The sequence below is a fragment of the Macaca mulatta genome, chromosome 18, assembly GCF_049350105.2.
Source record: "Macaca mulatta isolate MMU2019108-1 chromosome 18, T2T-MMU8v2.0, whole genome shotgun sequence".
NCBI lineage: Eukaryota > Metazoa > Chordata > Mammalia > Primates > Cercopithecidae > Macaca > Macaca mulatta.
The window spans coordinates 5469368-5492781 of NC_133423.1; the positions used below are offsets into that span (position 1 = coordinate 5469368).

Here is a 23414-nt window from a genome sequence, read left to right on the forward strand (position 1 = left end):
AAATACAAAAATCAGCCGGGCATGGTGGTGTGTAACTGTGGTCCCAGATACTTGGGAGGTTGAGGTGGGAGGATCGCTTGAGTCAGTGAGGTCAAGGCTGCAGTGAGCCAACATCATGTTACTGCACTCCAGCCTGGGCAACAGAGTAAGACCCTGATTTAAAATAAATAAATAAATAAATAAAATCATAATTAATGTAAAAGTACTCCAGAAATCACACATGTCCTCGAATGATGTTTTAAATAACATAAATGAACAATCAACATTAAAAATATTATACAGGAAAACATCAAGATTAAATTGGTTAATCAGTGAAAATGGCCAAAAACTTAAAAACATCAAACCCTTGTAGTCACACGGCAAAGGTGTGTAGAAACAGTCATTCTCATGCAAATAAGTGTCTAAACCAGTACAAGTTTTCCTGTGGGTAATTTGGTATATGCCCCAAATCACATTATGACGCAGCGACTTCAATTCTAGGTATTTATTGTAAGGAAGTAATAAAAAATATTCACAATAATATTGAGTGGAATTTCTTGTACTCATATTTCTAATTGAGAAAACTTGAAAAATCTAAATGTTGCTTTTAAAACTGTAATAGGGAATTGATTAAATAAATTATAGTACAGCTCAAAAAGATTTAAAAATCCTCCATATGTAACAAAATGAGAAAATAGACATTATCTACTGTCAGGTAAAGAAGCAGCAAGGTACAAAAAGTATGTTGAACATGATCTCTAGTTTGTAGAAACATGGAAAAAAGATGTTAGCACCAAAATATTAGCAGTGATTTTCCTGTAGATGAAAACAATAGTTTTTATTAACTTCATGTTTATTTTCCAACTTTTCTACAATGACTGTATCACTTTTGTCATAAGAATAAAAGTTATATAAAAAGCACAAATTGTCTCCAAAAGAGATTTTACTTTTTGGTATCTTGTAAGCTAACAATTCAATAATTAACTTTCAATGGTATCCACTATCTTCAGATAAATTATAATAAAATAAATAAGAAATTTTCCCTTGGAAAAAAGCAGAAACCTTTATTTGCACGTACAGGTTTCTGAACATTTGGAAGTAGGTTAGACATGCTTTAGACTAAAGTTAACAGTTTTTCAAAGGTTGTCAACTATAGAAATGTCGGATCAGAAACGTTAGAATTTTTAATCACCTTTTTGCGTACACTACCTAAAAAAGTTTGTTTCGCTTACATAAACCATTGTGTGTCATTACTTCACAGGTTTTAGCTCTCTTTAAAAACTGACTACCTATCAAGCAACATCCTCACCCATTTTGGGGACTACCACAAACTTTAAAAAATTCTACATCTGAAGGAAAAAATACATGATTAGTTATTGACTCCAAGTCTCAAACGGCAAATATGAGCGCAAATCAGGGTGACACCTGCATGCACACGACGGCCACCAGGCCAAACGAGACAGCGGCACCCTCCCTGGCCTCCTTGCCAGCGTCCCACAGGCTGACTCTCTCCAGGTGGCCAGGGCCATTTTGTCCCCACACCACAGAAGAGGAAGATCTGTTCCCTGGGACCGCGGGAGGACTTAGGAGGCCGAGAGGACCCAGTGCCATGCGTGGAGTTCATTTGCTGGGACACACAAAACTACATGAAGGGAAGGGTGGACACGTTTCCTCGGACATCAGTGAAGGAAGGGGAAACGTGTCAAGTAAATCTTCAGATTGTAGGTATCCCAATCCTTCCCTGGATTATTCAATCCATTCGTATCCTTACAAATTGAGTTTCTGTGTTACTAAGTATACCTGTATTCAATTTAAGTTGCTACAGAACCATAAAAACATCTTTCAACTTATTTTCTCAAATCCAGCAGACCATGGGGCGGCTACATTTTGCCATCCACAAGGGCTGCAGTGGGAGGTGAAGAGCAGCTCTGGCTGCTCAGCTGCATCCCATGCCCCCCGGCACCATTGTGAAGCCTTGCCTCTAGCTCCCCACCCCGTAGGAGATGCCCTGCCTCTGGGTGACAGCAGAGATCCCCACCTGGGGCAGATCCCAAGGCCTGTAAGCAGGCATTCAGAGTGTGGTTCTGCAGCAAAAGCTTTTTGGACTCAAAGCCCAAGTTTAGTCATTTAGTCGTTCGTAAGCCATGTGGCCTTGGGTCCGTTCCTCAACCCTGCTGTGCCTGGCTCCTCACCTGTAAACTGAGCGTGAAAGTAACAGAACCCACCGCATACAGTTGTGAGGAAGGAATGAGTTCATAGGTGTGAAGCACTTAGAATTAGTCCCAGGCACAGAGGAAGCACTCGACGAGTACTAGTGGGAGTCGCCACGTTCATTATCACTTGTATGATTAAGATAACCTAGTCTCCTATGCATTGACTGGGAAATTACGGTCAAGACAACGTAGCAATACAGTTGGTGAGTTAGGAAGAAAAAAATTTAAAGGAAAACCCCAATTCTATGTCCATCCCCCAATGATCGGAACTCAAGTTGCCAGCCGCTTTAAAACGACTCAGTGCTTAGCTGCACCCTGGGCCAGCGACCCCCTTCTGGGGAGCACTCACCTCCCTTTGGACCACTTCACCTGCTGCTGCTAACACTTTTGCTATGAGGGTGAAATCACATAATCACATGTTTGCGGGTTTGTGGTAAAATAAACATAACTTCAAAGGATTATTATGCAAACCCCCACACCACTGCCATAAGCCTCATTGTTATTCTTCTCTGTCACCCCTTGAGCCCAAAGTACATAATCACCCAGTAATTGAACTGAAATGTCTAAATGGCTGAGGCTCCTAAAGGACATAGCTATTTACCAATGAAAAAAGTCAGAAAAATTTAGCAAACCTCCCTGGCGCTCTGCTGCGTTAGTACAAAAGCCTGTGTAAGTATGACCCACCTGGACCTGCTCCTCCTCCTCAAATCATTAATGGAAACAGAACAATCCTTGCTGTCACGGGGCAATGTGAGAGAAATAATTAAAATATCACAATTGCTTAGCTGCTTCTGAACAGAGAGGTATAAGCTCTAACCTTTCTCAGGATATAATTTTATGAAAATGTAAGCAAAAGGCAGAAAAGTAAATTTTCCTGGTCGTGTCATTTAGTGCTCCTGGGGCTGGGGGGAGAGGCCAGGGGGCCTCAATGTCAATGCTTCCCTTGATACAGACTAGGCAGTGAGTTTGGGCTTTCGGGGATGGGGGTCACCCTGGAGGATGGGCGTTTTCATGGCAAGCGTCCTGGCACGCTCAGTAGAGCCCGCCGTGCTCTAATCTGCAGAAGGAAGCCTCATTTCAAACACTGAATACAACAGCAGCCAGTTTTCTTTTTAAAATTGTAGGTTTTTAAAAGCTCAGAAATCAGGTTTTCCTCTTTGGAGCAACACAAAACTAATTCCTGGGTCCTCGGGGTCTTTGCTGGTGGAGTAAGCCCTACCCCTCTACTCCCACCATTAAATCTCTGGATAGACACACAGGTTAATTACACATATTTTTAAATTCTGCAAAGGATTCTCTGAAGGACGCATCTCAGCCCACCTAAGTACAAAACAGCCATCACTCAATGGCTAAACTCGGCAATCCTTAGCACCCAGTGGAGTTAAAAATTTTAATTACCATTTTTTAAAGCACAATACTTATCATTTGAATGAAACATGTCAGCACACAAATCATGAAATGATGATTCTGAATAGAATTTTTGTTGGTTGATTGCATAAGCAATACCTCTTGTTGCTGAAATAACATCTCAAAGGCAAAATAATGACGACATGACAATCCGTGTAAATCAAGAACTGCATGTGGGTTTATTTTACATCTGAGAAAACAGTGGATTTAATTGTGTGAACCAAAATGTACTGTACAATATTAATGATAGAACATCAAAATGTATAATTAATAGTGCATTGCTTGCTTTGTTTTTATGTATTTATTTTTGTCTGACAGTCCCTCTGAGTACATGCATCTGGAGAGATGCAGGTGCCAGTAAAAGTCCTCTATTTAAATCAAGCTGCAGGAACTAAATTTTATTCAAAAATTGTGGTTTTACATTATATACACAGAAATTTAATATAAAATGACAATATAAAAAGTTAAAAGGGAAAGCATACAGCCAGAAGGTACAAAGAAAGTTGAAGAGATTAAAATGGTACGATATGTAACATACAGGAGTTTTTAAGCTGATGCTGGCAATTTACAAGGAAAGGACTCCAACGTTTGCCCCATTTTTTTTTCATTTACCAGTGCAGCACGCTATAGAAAGGTCAGCTTGTACCAAAGCTTACATTTGTAAATAACTATAAACCGCAATATTTTACAGGAAAAAAGAAATAGCATTTTTATACATTTTTAAATAATAGCTTGCATACTTTTTTTTTTTTTTTTTTTTTTTTGCCGAAAGTGGCATTTTTCCGCATCCAGAGGGTTTGGGCATAGTGGCGAGTGGGTATCTGTTGTTGTTTTTTGTTTTAGACATGTAGAGGTGTGGCTTCCAAACCCCGTGAGTCCTACACAGCTTTCTATCTTCCCACAGCTGCATGCATGTTTCCTCACAAACCAGTTCTGCATATAAAAGCTCATTTTTTAATTATTAAATAAGTTTTGTGTCTGACACAGCTTTTGATCTGAATGAAATGCCTTTAAGCCTTTTTTTCTTTTTTTCTTTTTTTTCAAGTGAAAGGCACAGAAATGCAATTACAGTCCTCAAAGGGTTAAATTTGACACTACCAGGTTCTATGACCTTTATTGTCATGGCAACTTCGTCATTTTAGGATGTCTTTTTATCATTGTTATTTGTGTCTTTCTTTACTGCTAAATAATGTCTCTGAGTAGTGTGCCCCACTATTTCCTACAAAAGATAGCTTAACATCAAGAACAGATGTTGAAAATAAAGGTCAGACTTTGACTCACGGAAAAAGAAAAATAACATGCACAGATCGGACAGAGAGCATATAAATATACAAAATATGTGTAAGAAAACCAAGGTCCAGAGAGGCGGGCCAGCAACAAAGGAAAGACTGATTTTAGAGGCTCAGGCCAGGCCTAGTGCAGCTCGACGACGTTTAGTGCAATGTTCCGCGGTCTCTTGCATACCTGGACGCTACTGTTTCTCCAACTCAGTCACATAGATCAGGTGGTCCTCGGGGGACTTGCCATGAGTCTTGCTAAGGTGCAGTTTGACTGCGTGCTTGCTCGCAAAAGTCCGGTTGCAGAGCTTACATTGGAATGTGGAGCCCAAGTCTTCCTCGGTGGCCCCCAGCGGGCCCAGAGTTTTGCTGGCGAGGACTTTCGAAACATTCTGCTGTTCTTGAATCTGATTGAGTGGCAGCTTGGATAGATCCTTCAGGCTGAAGCCCAAGTGCGTCTCCAAATGACTTATGTATGTAGATGCAGTTCTGAACTGAGAGGCACAATCGTTGCAAAAGAAAACAGGATGCCCTGTGTCCAGGTTCTTTAGGAATTTCGTTCCCCCTGTCCTCCTCAACTGGTACTTCACATTGGCCAGCCAGTGGCTGATGGTGGTCATGGAGAGGCCGGTAAACTTCGAGATGTGCACCCTCTCCTGTGGGCCCAGGTCCGACATGATGTACTTGCCCTCTGTGGTCTCCCGCAAGCTCGAGGCGAACTGGGCCTGCAGGATGAGCAGGTGCTGCGGGTTCCAGTTGGACTGCCGGCCCTTCCTCTTGTGGACCGGTGACAGCTCATCCAGTGCCTCCTCAAAGCTGCTGCCATCAGCATCAGACTTCTCCGACACTGTAGAGGGCGTGGAGGACTTGGGCGTCAGGCGGCCTGTGAGATTTTTTACCATGTCAGAGATGTCCATGAGCGCGCTCTCCCGCAGAGGTGACGCCACCGGATCGGCCATGCCGGACCCCAGCGGCTTGTTCTTGGACTTGGTTAAGTCAATGGGCTGGTCGCTGTTTTCGTAGTAGTAGCGGTCGATGGCGTCGGCCTGCTTCACCGGGGCAGCGGGGCGCGCCGGCCTGTCCAGCATGCTGTTGCTGATCTTGTAGAGCATGGCCAGCGGGTCCAGCGAGGCGCCCACGGGCTTGGACACCTTGCCCAGGTGGGTGTTCATGATGGACTGCAAAGCGCTCAGAGGGTTGATGAAGGAAGGCTCTGGCGAGTGGTCGGTGATGATCCCCAGGTTGTTACAGCCGTTGGTGACCTTTGCTTTGAGAGGCTCTGTGCCGTTTGGGGTGTGAACGTCCAGCGGTCCCTCCTTTTTGGCCTTCCCAGTCTCGGCCTCAGGGCCCTTCTTCTGCTGTTTGCCGCTGACTTCCTCCGTTTTAGGGAAATCTTTATTCTCTTTTGCTACGGGGGACGCAGCTTTGGCCGGGGAGCTCTTCTCTTTCTCAGGGGGCCTCTCCTCCTTCTTGATGCTGACCTTGCCCGTGACCTTCTCCACCAGCTCCTCCATGGCAGACACATTGCTCTTGTGCGGTGGGGGCGTGAGGCTCCCCGGCGAGTGCAGGAGGGCGTTGTGCTCGGTGGAAGACAGCGACTTCACGCCGCCAGCATAGGACGGCTGCACCTGCACACTCTGCACGGCCGCCGGGAGTGGCTTCACGGTGCCCGGCAGCTGGTAGGCCGCGTGGATGCTGGGGTAACCACCCCACGAGGGTGCGCCATTCTGGGCTTTGCTAATGGCCGTGGAGACGGTATTCTCCAGGGACTTGAGAATGTCCAGCCCTCCCTTGGGGCTGTCGTCCAGGTCCTCCTCGCGCAGGTAGGGGTACAGGGTGCTGGGCTCAAATTTCTCCGAGCTGTCCTCACTCTCCTCCTTGATCTTCTCCGCATCACCAGCCACGGGCGGCTTCTCCTTCTCCGGCTCTTTCTTGTCTTCCGAAGCTGTGGACCCTGCGGGAGACTCGGGCTGCTTTTTGATGCTGGAGGCCGGCAGCCGCGTGTGGGTGGTGGGCGGCAGGGGGATGGACTGGATCTTCTCTTCCACCACGGGGTCCAGCACCAGCTGCTTGCCCTTCTTTGAGGCTGAGGTGGTCACTTTCAGGAAGTGCCCGGTGACCATCATGTGGGCGGTGAGCTGCTGCAGGGTGTCATGGGAGCTGCCGCACTCCATGCACTTGAGGATCTGCGCCTTGCGGGCCTCGAACTGCCAGGTGTAGCTGGCACCGTTCTGGTAGCCGTAGCGGTTATTGGGCGTGACGTATGGGTTCGCCGCTTTCTGATCCTTGGCTGACTCACTCAGGGCCACCTCTGCGGCCATTCCTGCTGGCTCAGGGGAGCAGGGGGGCGCCAGGTCCTGAAGCGCCCGCTTTTTGGTGGAGGGGACCAGTTTGGTGATGGCTGGCACTGGCTCCTTCAGAGGCACTTTCTGGTAATGCTTGGTTTTGATCATGTGGACGCTGAGGTCCTGCAAGGACTCAAAGGAGTGTCCACAGTACATGCACTTCAGCACCTTCTGGGCGTCCTCCTTCCCCTCCATCTCCATCAGGGAGCGCTTCCTGGGCTTGGACCACCGCTTGGTCTTCTCGGAGTCCTTGTCCCTGTTGTCATCACGGTAGTGGCCTGTCTCATTCATGTGCACCGTCAGTTCCACCAGCGTGTCGTACGCGGCGCTGCAGTCTTTGCACCGGAACTTGCTGGCGCCAGTGAAGACGGAGCCGTAGAGCTTGTTGTTCTGGCGGTAGAGCTGCACGGTGCTGAACAGGCTGGGCTCGGGGAGCAGCCCGTACGAGGACGTCTGCTGCAGCGTCTTGGCCAGTGCGGCCTGGTGCCAGTCGTACCCGGAGCTGCTGCTGGTACTGGTGGTACTGCTGTGGCTGGTGCTGGAGCTGCAGCTGGTGCTGGGCGTGCTCGCCGTGGGGCCGGCGGTGCTGGCTGGGCAGACAGGGGGCGTGGGGGTGGGGGCGGAGCTCTCCTTCTGGCTGGCATCGTTGGTGCTGGTGGTGGAACCCGACTTCTTTAAATCCAGAGCTAAGCTGGACCAGCAGGACTCAGAGAACAAGTTTGCATACACAGCTTTGATCTGTGCCAGGCTGTCCTGGGGGTAGGAGACGCTGTCGGGACACTGCGGATCCTCCTTCTCTTCTCGAGAGGAAGAGCCTTTGAAATGGGCCAGCTGGTCGCTGCTCTCACTGAAGGGCGACCCGTAGCCGGCGTCCTGGTTAGTCGCAGAGCTGACTGGGGAGTTCTGGTAGCTCTGCGCCTCTTTGATCTCCGTCTCTTCATTGCACATGTACTCACTTTCCTGAATGTCCAAAGACAGCCCGTCATCCTCCACGTGCTCTTCATCTATTTCTGCTGCCTTCAATTCTTCCTCAGGAACATAAGCTAGGAGAGAAAAGTAAAACCCAGTTAGAAGAAGTAAATCATCTTCAAGGACGCAGCCTCCCCAGCAGTTAGATGATCTTTAAAAAGATATTTGTCAGCCTAGCTCCCAGGACACAAGGCTACCCGAAGTTTACGTATCTACCCCTTTGTAGGAGTTAGGTTCCAAAAGGTGCTGTCCCCTCCTGAGTGTGTCTTTAGCAAAGGGGACTGAACTGGAGGATGGTATCCTGTGCTCGTCCCAAAGATGTCAGTCTGACCCTTGCAGCCTGGTGGGAAGGGCAGGAACTTGGGACTCCAGCTACCACCCGCCAAGTACCCCTCCTATCAGCTGTTCCCTCCTAAGTGACCCAGGAGTCCCCTCACGACTTCCACATGGCAAACACTTGTAAACACCCATCGGGCATGACCTGGTTATCAATTTTCAGAGCAGGATATTCACAGACAGTATGATATCGTTCCCATAAATAAAAACACTCCTCAACGGCAAGCAATGAAAACACTCTGGTCTTCAGCAAAAGCAAGAACCCAACACAGCACCGCCCATCCCCTGCCTGGGCGGAGTAAAGCGCCACCCTCATGGGGCTGCCAGATGGCAAAAGCCATGGTTGTTCACCAAGGCCCAGAGCAGCCTCATTGACTGCAGTCAAAAGCTGGAAGGCACCAAAATGTCCACTGATGGTTGGAGGGATGAACGCGGTGTAGCGTTTGGTCTGTGCAGCAGCCTCCAGGCACCTGTGGCCGGGGGGCAGAGGCACACACAGCAGTGGGCCAGCAGTGACGGGCTCCCCAAACTGAGCAGATCCAAGTCAAGCGAAACGTTTCCTTTGTATTAGTGGCCATGAAACTCCCTTTCACAAAGATGGGTTGATGAAAGCCGTGAGGCACTTTCCTGTAGTGGATCCTGATAGAAGGGCCTCCCGCACACAGTGGGAGGGGCCTGGGGCCAAGGCCAGCGCATGCTCAGGCTGCCAACATCATAAACCTGGGCCTTCTGCTTCCTTCAGAAGGCAGAACATCACTCAGGCTTGGAAAGGGAGTTCTGACACGCACCGCAGCATGGATGCACCTCGAGGGCACGGTGCTCAGTGAAGGGAGCCGGTCACGAGAGGACACGTACGGCACGGCTCGCCTCACGTGAGGGCCCTAGAACCGTCACATTCATAGAAAAAGAAAGCAGAATGGTGGTGGGTGCCAGGAGAAGGAGGGGATGGGGACAGAGTTTCCGTCTGGGAAGATGAGAAAGTTCCGGAGATGGAGGGTGGTGATGGCTGCACAACAATATGAACATTCTTAACGCCATGAAACTGTGCACTTAAAATGGTTAAAATGGTCACTTATATGTTATAAATATTTTATCACAATAAAAGCTGTTTAATTACAAAAGCCCAACGGTCCACGCTCCATCCGCCGACTACAGGTCCACGACCGCACAGCAGAGCGACCTCATGGGCTGAAGGCAGCGTTTCCCAGAGGGGCCTCCGGGATACGGCAGTTCTCCCATGGATGAGGCTGGAGGGCACAGAAACCGAGACGCAACCTGGACTTGTGACTGCAGGACATGTCAGATCCTTTACTGCACAACCCACCTTCCCAACTCCCAAGGGAGACTACTGCAAGGAACACCGCCTCCGCTTCTTTGACCAAGGCACTTTTACTTACTTTTCCCGTCTGAGGGAACAACTAGCTGGACTAGAGTTCCATCAACAACTTGGGATATTCGGGGTTCAGATACTTTGCAGAAAGTCCCTAGTAAAATGCATTGATCTGACCTAAAAGGGGTGTCTCATTAAACATCATCATTCATGATCACATCATCAGAGCCAGGGCCCAAGGGAACACGACAACGAGGACACACATTTCCAGGGAGGACTGCTGGGAGGGACAGAAAACATCTTGGCTGCCCAAAGGGAGGATGCCAGGGGCAGCGGGGAGCAGTGTGAGAGCCTCAACACCTGCAAATGCAGGGCTTCAGATTCCAGCAGCAGCCACCACTCACAGGCACACGCACAATCGCACGCGTACACACAAGCACACGCACACACACGCACAATGAGAGACGACTGAATCGGTCATGTGGAGAGTCTCTTCTAGCTCAGGCCGTCCCGAGTGCTTGCACGCACTGCCCTTTCTGCACACAGCCTCAACTCCACCTCTAGTGAGAGCATAAGACAATCTGCGCACCTGTGTTCACGCGTTTCACGGCAGTATGCGGAACAGCAGCAAATCCAGGAATCACGATTCTGTTCACACTGTGCTGTGATTGTGGAAAATAACCAATCATGTAAGACCTCAGGCCTCAACTATAGGCATCAACATCTGGGGAATGTTCTAGATGATTCTATGACTCCCCTGTAAAATATAACACTCAAAATTAAAAGATAATTGCTAAGTTCAGGCACAATGTCATTCGCCCCTAATTATTAAAGGTTTAGGATGGCCCAGTTCTGAGGGTTCACTGCTGGGACCTGGGAACCCCACTTTAAGAACCACTGGTCAGACTCGTCACCTTTGAACCAGCCTGGCCTGGGTCATGTTGGCTTGGGCCACAAGGTGCAGCTCCTCTGCGTACTCGGAGGGTGACTCTGAAGGCTGCAGGGTGTGCTGGGCAGGGCAACGCCCGGGAGAGGCAGAAGGCCCAGGTTTATGATGTTGGCAGCCTGAGCATGCGCTGGCCTTGGCCCCAGGCCCCTCTCACTGTGTGCGGGAAGCTCTTCTATCAGGATCCACTACAGGAAAGTGCCTCACGGCTTTCATCAACCCATCTTTGTGAAAGGGAGTTTCATGGCCACTAATGCAAAGGAAACGTTTTGCTTGACTTGGATCTGCTCAGTTTGGGGAGCCCGTCACTGCTGGCCCACTGCTGTGTGTGCCTCTGCCCCTGGCCACAGGTGCCTGGAGGCTGCTGCACAGACTAAACGAGCCCTCCCACAGCCCACCCCACAGCAGGCAGCCAACCTGTGTGTGCTAATAAGTGGCTTTGTGTACGTTGGCTTGGGTTACCATATCCACATATGGTAGACTGGCTGGCTTGACCAACAGAACTTCCTTTCTCCCAGTCCTGGAGGCTGGAAGTCCCAGGCTAAGGTCTGGCAGGGTTTGCTTTCTGGTGAGGCCTCTCCCTGGCTTGAGGATGGCAGCTCTCCCCCTGAATGGCTCTTCCTTCCAGCAGGTGGGAAGAGAGAGCTCTTCCACTTCCTCTAAGCTCACCTCTGTTGGACAAGGGCCCTGTGACCCCATTTAACGTTAATTACTTCCTAAAGGCCCCTTCTCCAAATACAGCCCCAATGGGAGTCAGGGCTTCCACATACGAATGAAGAGGACACAATTCCGTGCACGGCAGGCTTCTGTCTCAACTCTGAAAACACAGAAATGGGAAACCTGCTCTCACACCTCTAGGGTGTGTTCAACACTGACCAATCCTCGTCCTCTTGCTCGGAGTGGGCGCCCACAAAGGATGAGGGTCAGGAGTCACGGCTGCGTCTCAGGACCTGGCCCGGCATCTCAGGACCGCATGGTGATGGCCTCCTCCCGGACCATCCTGCACCCTCACGCTCCCAGCAGGTGCAAGCATCATCCAGACCAGGCTCCACTCGGCCGTCCTCCAAGACAGTCCATTCTGCACCCAGGAAGTTCCCAGGCTGAGCTACAATGTATCTCATTGCCAATCTGTGTCAGAACAGACTGGACCTCACAGATCCACAGAACGAGAAGGCCCTCCTAAGAGGTCATCTTCCCAGCACGCCATTTTCTTGCGCAGATGTCCACGGCCCTGTGTGGGCTCCAGGGGGTGCAGACGTGGAAGGAGGGGGTCCATAAAGTCCCTGCCCTAGGGACAGGGACTCATGTCCCAGGGAAGAAGCAAAGCAGGGTGATCAGGCAGCCTGTGGCCAGGTAGGGGAGGGACACTTTTGGAAGGGAGGGAACTCCAGTGTGGACCAGGGTGAAGGCTGGGCCCCCACAGGTTCAGGCTCTCCCTGCCCGTGCCTAGCATGCCCACCTTCCAGATGCCATCTGGAGGCAGCTTCTCACTCTCCACCCGGTTGCACCTGTGAGCAGCATGTGGCCCTGTCCGTTTCTGGACCCTTGGTGCCCGCTTCCCCCTCCCTGTTCTGAACTGCCGCATCCCCAGGTCGGCCTGCTGCTCTTGCCCATTCTTACCGCAGCCTCTCTCTGGCCAATCTCACCTTCTCCACAACCCCAGTGCCTGTGCCCACCACAGCCATGGGCACCCCTGCACACCTGCCAGACACAGGCCCATCAGGGAGGACGCCTGTCCTGCTGCCCCCATGGTGCTTTCAGGGCCTGGCCCCACGTCGGGCCCATGGAAGGACCCCACTGTTCTAACACAGATCTAAGGTGACGGGTACTCCACATCATACCTATGTTGTGTGCAAACAATGACACCCCACTGCCTGCTCCAGCACTGTCCTCCTCATAACAACAGCTCACTTTCTCCTCCTTCTGAAACTCCAGATTCAGATGTTACCGAATAACCCTAAATGAGAGTATCTGAGCCAGAAAAGCAGCATGATCCTCAAAGCCTCCTGGTCCTCGGGCCCCGCATCCAAACTGGCCCTGCACTGATGACCAGGCTCTGTGGCCAGAGCCTTCCAATGTCCCCCAACTGACGTCCCTCCACTCCTGGTCTGTGACATTCTCCCTTCCAGCAGATGCTGTGCTCCCAACAACCCTGAGTTCAAGCCTTTGTTGAAGCTGTGTGTCCCAGGCAGGGCATCTGGACCCTCACTGCTGCCCCGCCTGTGCCCAGCCCTCCATGCCCAGCCCGCTCTATCTGGGGGTTCCAGGCACCCCTTCTTCCACAGGGGAGTGCCCAGTCTGGATGCCAGCCCTCCCCCACTCTCTGCCTGGTGTGAGCTACTGGGCCCTCCCTCATCCCTCCAGGGAGACTCGAAGGTCATCTCCTTATGCCACCTTCTCAACCCCTTCACAAAATTCACCACTCCTGGAAGAATCTGGAGCTGTTACCTGTCTGTCCTCTTCATCAAGCTGTGAACTCTTCCACTCAACCAACACAGCACAGGCTTCTGTGCCTCTGAGTTGAGTATTTCCATCCCATTGCCTCATTTAATTCTCACAACCCTTTAAGCTAAGTATCACTGAGACACCTATTCCACAGGAAAGAAAACAGAGTCTCAGAGAAGTTGACCGACTTCCCCGAAGTAACACAGGAAACAAATGATGGACACATGATTTGAAAGCCAGTCACTGACTCCCAGCCCCGTCTTTCTCCTTTGCCAAGTTATTTTCTTTTGTCTCATTAACATCTAAATGCCAGAGAAGACACGGAGTAAATGTTTTTGAATGAATGAATGATCAAAAGTAATTCTGTATTAAGTATTTAGAACGGCCATTATGTGCCAGACACGGTGTTATTAGAGAATCTCAAAGAAAAAGAGTAAAGGGAGAGAAATGTTAAAACATTGATATCCTTTAGCCCAATCATTTTATTTTTTTGAAGTTAGTCTAAGAAGTTAATATGAAATGCAGAAAAAGCTTCATGCCCAAAGATGTCCCTTATACAAGATGTCCTTTTATACACATAAAACTTGCTTGCCACAGTCTAAATCTTCAACAATAAGGAGTGGTTACATGAACTAGTATTTATTCCCAGGATGCAGTATCCTTCAAACATGAGAAAGTATGTTTTAATAACATGGAGAAAGTCATTAAATGAAAAAAGCAGAAGATAAAATTATATACACAGTACAAAGAAAAAATCCTTTTCAAGAATGTTACAGTGTTTTCTATCTAGATAATAAATACATGGGTTATTTATCATTGAATGAAGTGGTTCCTGATAAATATCGTATTTTCGAAATCTTCATTGTTTTCAGTTCAGCCAACATGGACTAGCCATTGAACACCATTGCTGGAATGAATTCGCTAGAAGCAAACTTTCACGGAACGTCTACCAGCCGCAGCCACAGCCACCGGTCAGATCCTGGGAATTAGGGAGCACGGAGAATGGCATGGCCCAGACTGGGGCAGGAATGCTGGGAAAGGCTTTATTAATTGTTACTGTGTTTTAATGTTAAAAATGAAAGGGGGTTTGGGATGATCGGGGATGCAGATGGTGTCTGGGCTGAGAACATGAGTGGGCTCCTGCTCCACACTGCCAGAGAGGCTGTCCTGGGCTGCTCTGCCCCAGTTCCCCCAGGTCCCTGACCACAGTGGCTGCCTCCCACCTTCCTCCTGCTCCAGCTCCTCAGTGCCACAGCCACTGCAGGGCGTTCTCCATCCAGCCTTCCCATGGGAGGGGCTGCAGAGTCTGACAAACAGGAGGGCCGGCGGCCCAGAGCCTTTCCCACAGCGGCTCACCACACACAGCTGTCACCATGCTAGGCCTTAGCTGATGGGGTTTGCTCACTGCTGTCCTTGCCCTCTGAACCTTCTGGCATTTATACTTTCATCATATACTCTTCCAGTTTATTTAATCCTGATGATCTTCTTTCAGCTATTTTACTATTCTACTATGTTCTTTTTGCTCATCCTACCTATTTTTTTAACTAGCTCACCTTCTCCCCTCTAACTTACAAGAGATGCGAGGAAGCACAAACCTTCAAGACAGCTGGGAGGACGACCTACCCTCCACCCCCACATCACTGGGCACCAATTCTTACTGGCCCGAACCCGCCCTCCAGACACCAAGCAGCTCTCCTGACCCCGTTGGATAAAGCACATCCCCACGATTCTCCCACCGCCCCAGTCCAGGGGCCTTGAGGCTGAAGTGCTGGTCAGGGTGGCCTCTTGTCTGAAGCTCTTGTGACCACGGAAGGGAATAGCCTTTGGGACAGCCACAGACATTAGTGGGTGCAAGGGACTCCACGGTCCCACAGATGGAGGTGGGCAGGAGGATGCCCCATGAAAGACTCCATATTAAATCTGTGACTGGACTGCCAGCCTCACCTTACCCTCTTCCTCCATCATTGCAAGACCCTTCGAGGACTGGCTGAGTTCCAAGGACTCAATAATAATAAAAATCATAATAGTAACTGGAGCCACAGCACCACCTCCGGACAACCACTCCAGCAGCCAGCACTGGAGGACCCGTGCTTCTGATCTCCCCCATCACAGCTGAGCGGCCAAGGGTCCTCCCAAGGCTCAAGCAGGCAGCAGCAGGCCAGGCTCCAAGCAGCCTCTGCCTCCCTCCACACCCAGTCCGTTCAACACAGTGCGCTGAGCCTCCCAGTTCTTCTGCCCCCACAGGCCCCCAACAAGGTCCCGTACCCGTCCAAAACTAGGGAGCAGGCAGAGAGCACCACATCCCAGGGCCAGAACCCCTCAGAAGGACTGAAAATCAACAGAGTTTCATTTTAAGAGTTTAGGACCCGGGGAGAAGGCGGTGGCTAGGTGTCACAGGACAAAGCCTGAGAAGGGAGAAATTCCAACCCAGAACCCAGGGTGCCTGCAAACAAGAGCAACCCAACACCCTGGCTGCCGTATTAGGCAAAGGAGTGCTTGGATTTTGCTAAGTCTGTATCCGGGAGGAATGTGCCAAACCACATTGGGAAGCCAGCCCCTCCCCCAACCCCCGGGGCTATACCTGTCACACACAGCAAGGTCCACTAAGCCACCCTGGATGTGTGCACGGGTGACCCAAAGGGGTGCTCCCCAGGAGCCTGGGCCTGAAAAGACAGAGTGAACTGGGGTGGGACTGACACCCCAGTGGTTCGCCTTTATGGGGCTCACACTAGCGTGACCATTGCTGTGGTTTCTTAGTAGAACAGATCCCGCCACCCACCCCATTAGCATGGCAGAAGAAGAGAGATGGAAGGTATGGATTTGATGTCTGGAGAGCATGGTAGGAGCCCAGGCTCAGACACGTACACACAGTGTGACCTGATACACTCACTCGCTCCTTGGGACCTCGGTCTCCCCACTGGTACAATCATTGTCCCCACTGGAACAATGTCTTTTGGGGTTACAGGAAGTATTTATGGCAATGACAGAATCATCACCATCAGTAGGTGGCCCAACTGTGTGCTTGTCAGCTGCTGTGGTCTGAATGTTTACCCCCGCCCTCGAATTCCTCTGTTGAAATCTAACCCCCCACGGTAATGGTAGAAGGAGGTAGGGCCTTTAGGAGGTCACCAGGAAAGAGCCCTCAAGAACAGCATGAGTGCCCTTATTTTTAAAAAGGCTCCAGAGAGCTGCCTTGCCCCTTCTACCACCTGAGGACACAGTGAGAGGACACTGTCTACACACAGGAGGCAGGCCCTCACCAGCTCCCGGATCTGCTGCTGCCTTGACCTCCCACCTCCCAGGCCCAGAACTGTGAGTAATACACGTCTGTTGCTCACAGTCCACACACAGACACACAGTCCACAGTGCTCTGCTACAACAGCCCGAAGGAACTAGGACACCTGCTCCTCCTCTTCCTCACACCCTATAGACTCACAGGATGAATCAGAAAATGTCCTGCGTGCAGATGTGCCATCGTCCTGTGGCTGTGGGAACCTGCTTAACTTCATGCCACTCAAATACATGGGAACAATAAGAACAAAATAACGATAAGCCCATCCCAGCCCAAGCCCATCCCTTCAGTTAAGACTGAAGCTGAGCCAACATCAGTGTTAACTGTTGTGTAGATGGTGCTCTGACAGTCAGATGTGAAATCCGGGCCACGGATCGGCTGGGCCCTTCTTGTTCTTCTTTTCCCTGTGCCTGCCTTTCAGAGGCTTTGCTGATGATTAGAGCATCTGCCAAAGAACAGAGGAAGGGAGGGAGAGGTGGGGAAACCGACACCAGGCAGAAATGCTGTTCCTTGTGAAGAGCTCTTTGGAGGCCTGACGGAGGAGGTGGTGGACACAAACGATAGCAATAAGGTCAGGAAACTGTCTACCCAAGTTCTCTCTTCCTCATTAGCACATGTAAGTGAGAGCTGACTGTGAAAGAGGAATGATGTTCAAAAGTGACAAACACAAACGCAGGTCTTCAGTCCCTGCTTGGTGACTGCCTTACAGTAAATACCAAATTTCACTATTGTATCGCCACCTGGTAAAACTATATAATCTTACCAAATTACATGTTTGTCTAAATCAAACTATTTTTCAGACTGGCAAATGTGATATCCAAGAACAGATGGCCATTATATCAAAATACATTTACTCCAAGGGGCCAATTCACAAAAGGGGCCTCCCCACACCTAAGTGATGAATGTACAGCTTCGATTCACTGTCGAATCTTACGAAACACACTGTCTTCCAAATTTATAATTGATCACTCATAAAGTAATGCCACCTTCATTATGGAGAGAGCAGGTGGTTTTGATGAAAGTTAGAATACACTGGGAAACAAAAAATGCAGAGAGAGCAGACACAGGCAGAGCTCAGTCCTTCCTCCTCAGGAAAGAAGGTAAAAATACAATATATGCGCTAATTTACTAACATCGTTCTGATTTCTTGCAGGAAGACTGATACCCTGCCAAGCAAAGCTGAAAGGCCACTTTTGCTCTGACATGATAGAAACAAAAAATTTTCTATTACTTCGGCAAATTTTAGTTGCCTGATACCAATCATTAATGTACTGGTTTACTTAAGCATTTGATGTATAAGAGAACTACTTTATTTACTTAAAACCCAGTAGAGATGGGTGCACCAAAATCTCAGAAATCACCACTAAATAACTTATTCATGTATAATGAAAAATAAATAGAAATATAATTTAAATACATATATTTATTATTATGGTTATTATATATACATAAGAAACCAGTAAATGTTAAAAAAAAAAAAAAAAACAGAAACAATTTTTAAGAATTTCAGAGTCTGCACATAAAATGACCTAAAGGCTTTTCCCAATTCTGATTTTAATTAGGAATCCACAGGTAACTGTTTTAAAACAAACATAATTTCTTCTTTCTCTCACTGCCCCTGAATTCAATTTCAAGTTAAGTGGGGAATAAGAAAACTAATTAAAGACCCTCTTGCTGTTCCCAATAAGCACTTTAGGTGTTAATCTTTTGTCTAGAGTTTGTCAACAATGTACTTAACAAGTAGCACAAATCAGAGCTTAAACTGTAATTTAAAAGATGAAAAACTCTGATTTTCAGTGGTGTCAGGAAGAAAAAGAGGACATTATATGAGAATCTTAAAAAATTAAAAGAAGTTAAAATAAAGAGAGAAGAGCAAAAAGCAAGTGACACTTCTATGCACCTGAGAGAGCACATGGCTGTTTCCGGACTACTGGAGTGCATGTTCACACATGGTGGAAATGCTCTCTTATTCCAGAAACCAAGCTAGGCATCCCCGAGGTGTGCATACCCAAAGACCTGCACTCAAAACATCAGCCAATTTCAGTTTTTACCCCCACGTCTGGGGAAAGAGAACCCTGAGGCAGTCTGATGACCCTGGGTCTACAAACCCAATATGAGCAAACACCAGCTTCCAACTTGGTACTATCTGACCCCCTGAGACTAAAACAGGACTTTCAGCAGTCAGGGTAGGGCTCGCCCTGATGAGAAACATTTAGAAATCCGGAGAGACTTGTGCATGGCATACCTCGTCAAATGGCTGAAGTGAGTGTAAAGAAACATAACTCAGATTAAGTACCAGCTCATTCTCTGGCTACATGCTGCCAGCCATCACCGAGAACTACTAACTACTGCTGCCTGATAACGCAGTTACCTTCACAGCACTGCATACTGTACTCTTGCAACACTTTAACACAAAGTTTACTCCTAAACGTGAACTTCTACAGGCTTTCCCAAGGGTCTCAGAGGATGGAAGGGAAAGATCAAGAAGTGAAGGCTCTTCCACAGTCTTCAAAACCCACAAAGGGCTTATATCAGAGAATATGTCTCCATTTTAAAAGCCAGTAGCTTATTCCCATCAACACACAGGATACAGAAAAGAAACGGGAATGCCAATCCCCAGGCCATCGTGGCGTGGATGTAGGCAAGTGGCAAGGACGTGTACCAGGCACCCGTGCTGCTACTGATGGGAGACTAGCACCAACATCCAGCACAGAGTTAGGAGAACTTTTATCTTTAAAAGTGGATACAGACAGAAATTATTTACCAGTGTGATGAACCATGAGCTAACACATCCTGCATAATTGTTTCTATACTTGACTGGAAACCAAGTACAGGGTAACATAACACCTGACTTTATTTAAATCCCTTTAGTAACAATATTCGGTGTCTGATTCAAAAGTTATATCAACACTATCATGACAGAAAATAAAATTCTTTATCTTAATAATTAGGTTTATTTTTACTATTATCAGTGAATTCTCATAACTGCTTTACAAGATGCCTTTTTAAAAAAGTTTACTTTGGCAGCGAGAAAGACAGACAGATAGACAAAGATAGAAAGAGACATAACAACTTACAAGTTTAGCTAATTATTTGTGACAATGCTGTTTTCATTATAAGCTACAATTTTCTAAAAATCTTTTGTTTTCACTATAAGCTACAGTTTTCTAACAATCTTTAGTTCTTATGGGTACAAATGTACTGGAATATATTATGATATTTGTAGAAATGCTTATTTCTAGCAATGAACCTATCAGAATATCCTTTACCAGGAGAATGAATAAAATCTTTTAGCCTAACAGATTTTTATAAGAGAGGCTACTGAATCACAGAAAATAAAGTCGCCACCTCTGCATTTTCTCCACTACACCCTCGCTGTTGGCGTCACCAGCCCCCCGCCATCACCCCACCCCACCTCACGAAAATCTGAATGAGTAAGCTTCAAAATGGTAACTGCAGTATAAAATTCTTCTTTTACAATTACTTATAGAAATAAATGACATTTTCCCCATCAAATAAAACAAAGACTCCAGATCATCATTTTTGCTATTTCTTTTTGTGTCAAAACAGCTTTGCCATCACTCCCCCACCCTTCCTGAGCCTAGTACGATGGTGCAGAATGTGACAGTGTGAGCGTGTACAGTGTGTCCTGCCATCGGGGGGACACTCACAGCACCCTACAGACTGCAAGGAACCGTGTGAACCAGCAAGCACCAGCAGCCCAGGAGGAGGCGCCGCCAGCCTTCACACGCACGCATGTGTGGGTGTGGGTGTGCAAGAGTGCACACGTGTGTGCACATAGGTGTGAGTGTGTGCAGGCGAGTGTGTATGTGCATGGGTGTGAATAAAAAATTTCAAATTATATAGACCCTACCATTCCCAAAATGGAAAAGGGACAACTGGTTCTTATGGTTAGACTTCATTTTTTAATCAAATCTTGTTAATATTTTTTGTCATAAAATGTGCCTTCTGGATGCCAATGTGTCCCTGAAGATACGCTGTCACCCTGAGCAACATGAAATTATGTGTGTTCTAATGCGAGTGGACATAAGGCAATGTATACGGTCCCTGTTAGAGCCTCATACGACACCAACAATGTGTGACCTGACGGTTTACAATGTAAACACACACACACCGTCTGAAAAACATTCTCATCTCAAATTGTAATTATATGAGGCACAAACATCGTATCGTTAGCAAATTAGATAAAAATTATGTTTCTCAATTTGTAGCCCAACATTGTTTAAAACATCTTTGTTTCTTTAAAGAAAACAAGACTCACTCTAGTCAACAGTCATTTTTAAGGATGGGTGAGAAGTGACAGCTGTATTTGCTTTTTAATGGCTAAATGTGGTAAAGTTGCAAATTCCCTCGAGTCTTAATAACACTGGCTCTGAGCAATTAGGTTTGTATTCTCCCCGAACTTGCATCTTAATCTGTACCCCAATTATGCACAAAATAAACGTGTTTTCTTAAACCATCCTGTTTTATATTCCATAAGAGGTGAACACTCCCAGAATGCTGCCTCCCTGTTATCGCTGCTCTGTGGAGGGATGAACAAGTGCGGGTGCTTTGCTAAAGAGCTGAAGCAACAATAGAAGAAAGGCTTCCCCGAACACGCTCTGCTTTCTAAAAGTCAGCTTCAAATCTATCCTGAAAAATCCAGCAGACACCCCAAATACCCACACACACTATGGAACATCCGTGCACCCCATCTCTTCATCCTCGGTGGCAAAACACCCTGATGAAAAGCAGAAGGTGTGTCCCTTTCACAAAAGGCGCAGCGTTCCCACATCTGGACGTTTGGAGTCACTGGGATATTAGTATTAATATGACAGGCCAGCCGACTAGGTGTTTCCATTTCTAACTCATCTGGATAGTAAATAACACAGTCTTCATCGAAGAAAGCCAGCAATACTGGAAAATACAATGTACAAATGCAGCATTTTAGGATGAAAATATGTGGAACAACCCGCATTAACATACTTGGATTGACAACGATGTTATGGGGCACATATTCCCCTTGAGATATGACCTGATATTCTCTCTAGAAGGAGAGTACAAGTAGAGGGATACAGTAACAAGGAATTGAGTTCCAATGTAAATTCTTTTTAAATAGCACTAGCAAGCCAAGTGAAATGGCTCTTCTTCACATTAACAACTTAAAGAACTAGAGTGACTCTCTAGGCAAAGAGAAGGCCACTCTGAAAGAGGATTATTTCTAATTACAAAGAAATGAAGAAAACGCCAGTTCTCCGTCCTCCCTTTAAGTTTTAGAGGAGTCCTAAGAAATCTAGTAGAATCGCCCTGTGGTTTTGCCCAGCTGAAGATGAGCCTGGCAGGCAGCCCATTAGAGGGGTGCACACAGATCCCTGGCCCCTCCTCCCCTCTTTCCCTCTCATCCTCCCTTAGAATGAAAAGAGCACGTTATTAGCAAAGGTCTGCAAAAGGAGACCAAGGCGCCTTGCGTGCCCGCGCAGTTCTGCAGGATTCTTATCTCTGAGACCCGCGCACTCTTCCTCTTCTATCTGATAAACTATACATCCGAGCATTCTCATTAGGGCTCCCATCACCAAAGGGAGTGGAGACGAATCAGTCTATGCCCCCTCCCCTCTCTGCTCTGTCGAGATGATTTCATTGAAATGTTCATTTTCATCCCTGCTGGCAACATTCGAATGGAAGTATTTAACCTGTTTCCATTACTTATACAAATTACCATTATGGGGTAGGACAGATGTTAGAATCACGCCACATAACTGACTTCCATACATTCTTTACAGGAAGTGAGAGGAGAAGGAAGGCAGCTAGATCATATTATCCAGGCTCAATAATGTTCTCTCTGTTACCAGATTCATTAACTTCGCACATCAGCATTTCACTTTCTTTCTTCGTGGAAATTCCCAGGCTAGTTGGACTCATTTAATTTGGAGAGAGAAACCTTTGTCAGTGATAATGTTTTGATCAGGTGCGTTAAGGGGGTGGGGAGGGGACCAGGAAGCGGGAAGGGGGGAGGGGCAAGAAAAAAGAAGAGGGGGAAGAGGAAACAACCTTGTCGAAAATGCTACCTTCCCAACATGAATGATAAAAGAGAAGTCAGTTAGAGATGCAGGGACTCAAAGATGGCTGTCACTTCAGATAGGCACGGGCACAACTCACCTAGACAGGTGACACTTTGGTGGAGCAAAATCCTGCTGCATTATTGAGCACACCAGGGATAGGGCTCAGGAAGACGCAGGCCCAGGGTGCCTGGGGCACCTAATAGAGAAGTGAATTCTGCAGGTGAGTGGATTTCACTCTTCATTTGCATCCTTGAGTGAAGCGAGAGATAAAGTTTCCCAGCTAAAAAGATGGAAGAAGGTGCTTCAGTCTTAGTCTGGGTTCAAGCCTCAAGCATTCTTCACAGTATTCCTCCCTGATCTATCCAAAGGAGAGGCTGGAGGGATGCCCACATAACAAGGGGATGTGCAGGGCCCTTGCGCGAGTCATTACTTGCATTTTCAAAAAGTTAGTATAAACAATTCCTAGGCTAAGGACATTTTCTCTGATTTCTTCTGATCGGCTGCCTGTGAGGTCCCTGAGTCCACGTGGCAACCACGTCTCTAGACACGGACTACAAGTGGGATTCCTGGAGAATGCACAAGGTTTGGGTAACACAATTTCTAAAAGAAATGATGCATTCGTGGAGCATAAGAAACAAAACAAATTCTATCCCGTTTGTTTCTGCAGGAAAGTCTCTTACTGAGATCAGCTGAAGCAAGCACAGGTCCTCAACTCCCAACTTTTAACTTCATTTCCATGGTTCTCTCTCTCCCTTCGGCCTCCTTTGGTTCTGCCCATGAAAATGCTTGGAGAACAAGATGGAGCATGCTTCACGT

General features: G+C 47.7%; 1 protein-coding gene across 5 annotated transcripts in view; it reads right to left on the reverse strand.

Moving 5' to 3' along the window:
- Nucleotides 1-3753: 3753 nt before the first annotated feature.
- The window catches only part of TSHZ1 (teashirt zinc finger homeobox 1), a 79868-nt gene continuing 60207 nt past the window's right edge, over nucleotides 3754-23414 (reverse strand). For 4 of the 5 annotated variants that reach the window (XM_002800976.4, XM_001091328.5, XM_077974779.1 and 1 more), the window contains one exon: nucleotides 3754-8264. In XM_002800976.4, coding sequence (XP_002801022.3) covers nucleotides 5071-8169 — 3099 coding nt within the window. In that variant the 5' untranslated portion in view covers nucleotides 8170-8264 and the 3' untranslated portion in view covers nucleotides 3754-5070. Of the gene's footprint in view, nucleotides 8265-10445; nucleotides 10654-23414 lie in introns of those variants that run through there. The other variant, XM_028838073.2, reaches the window with a different exon arrangement.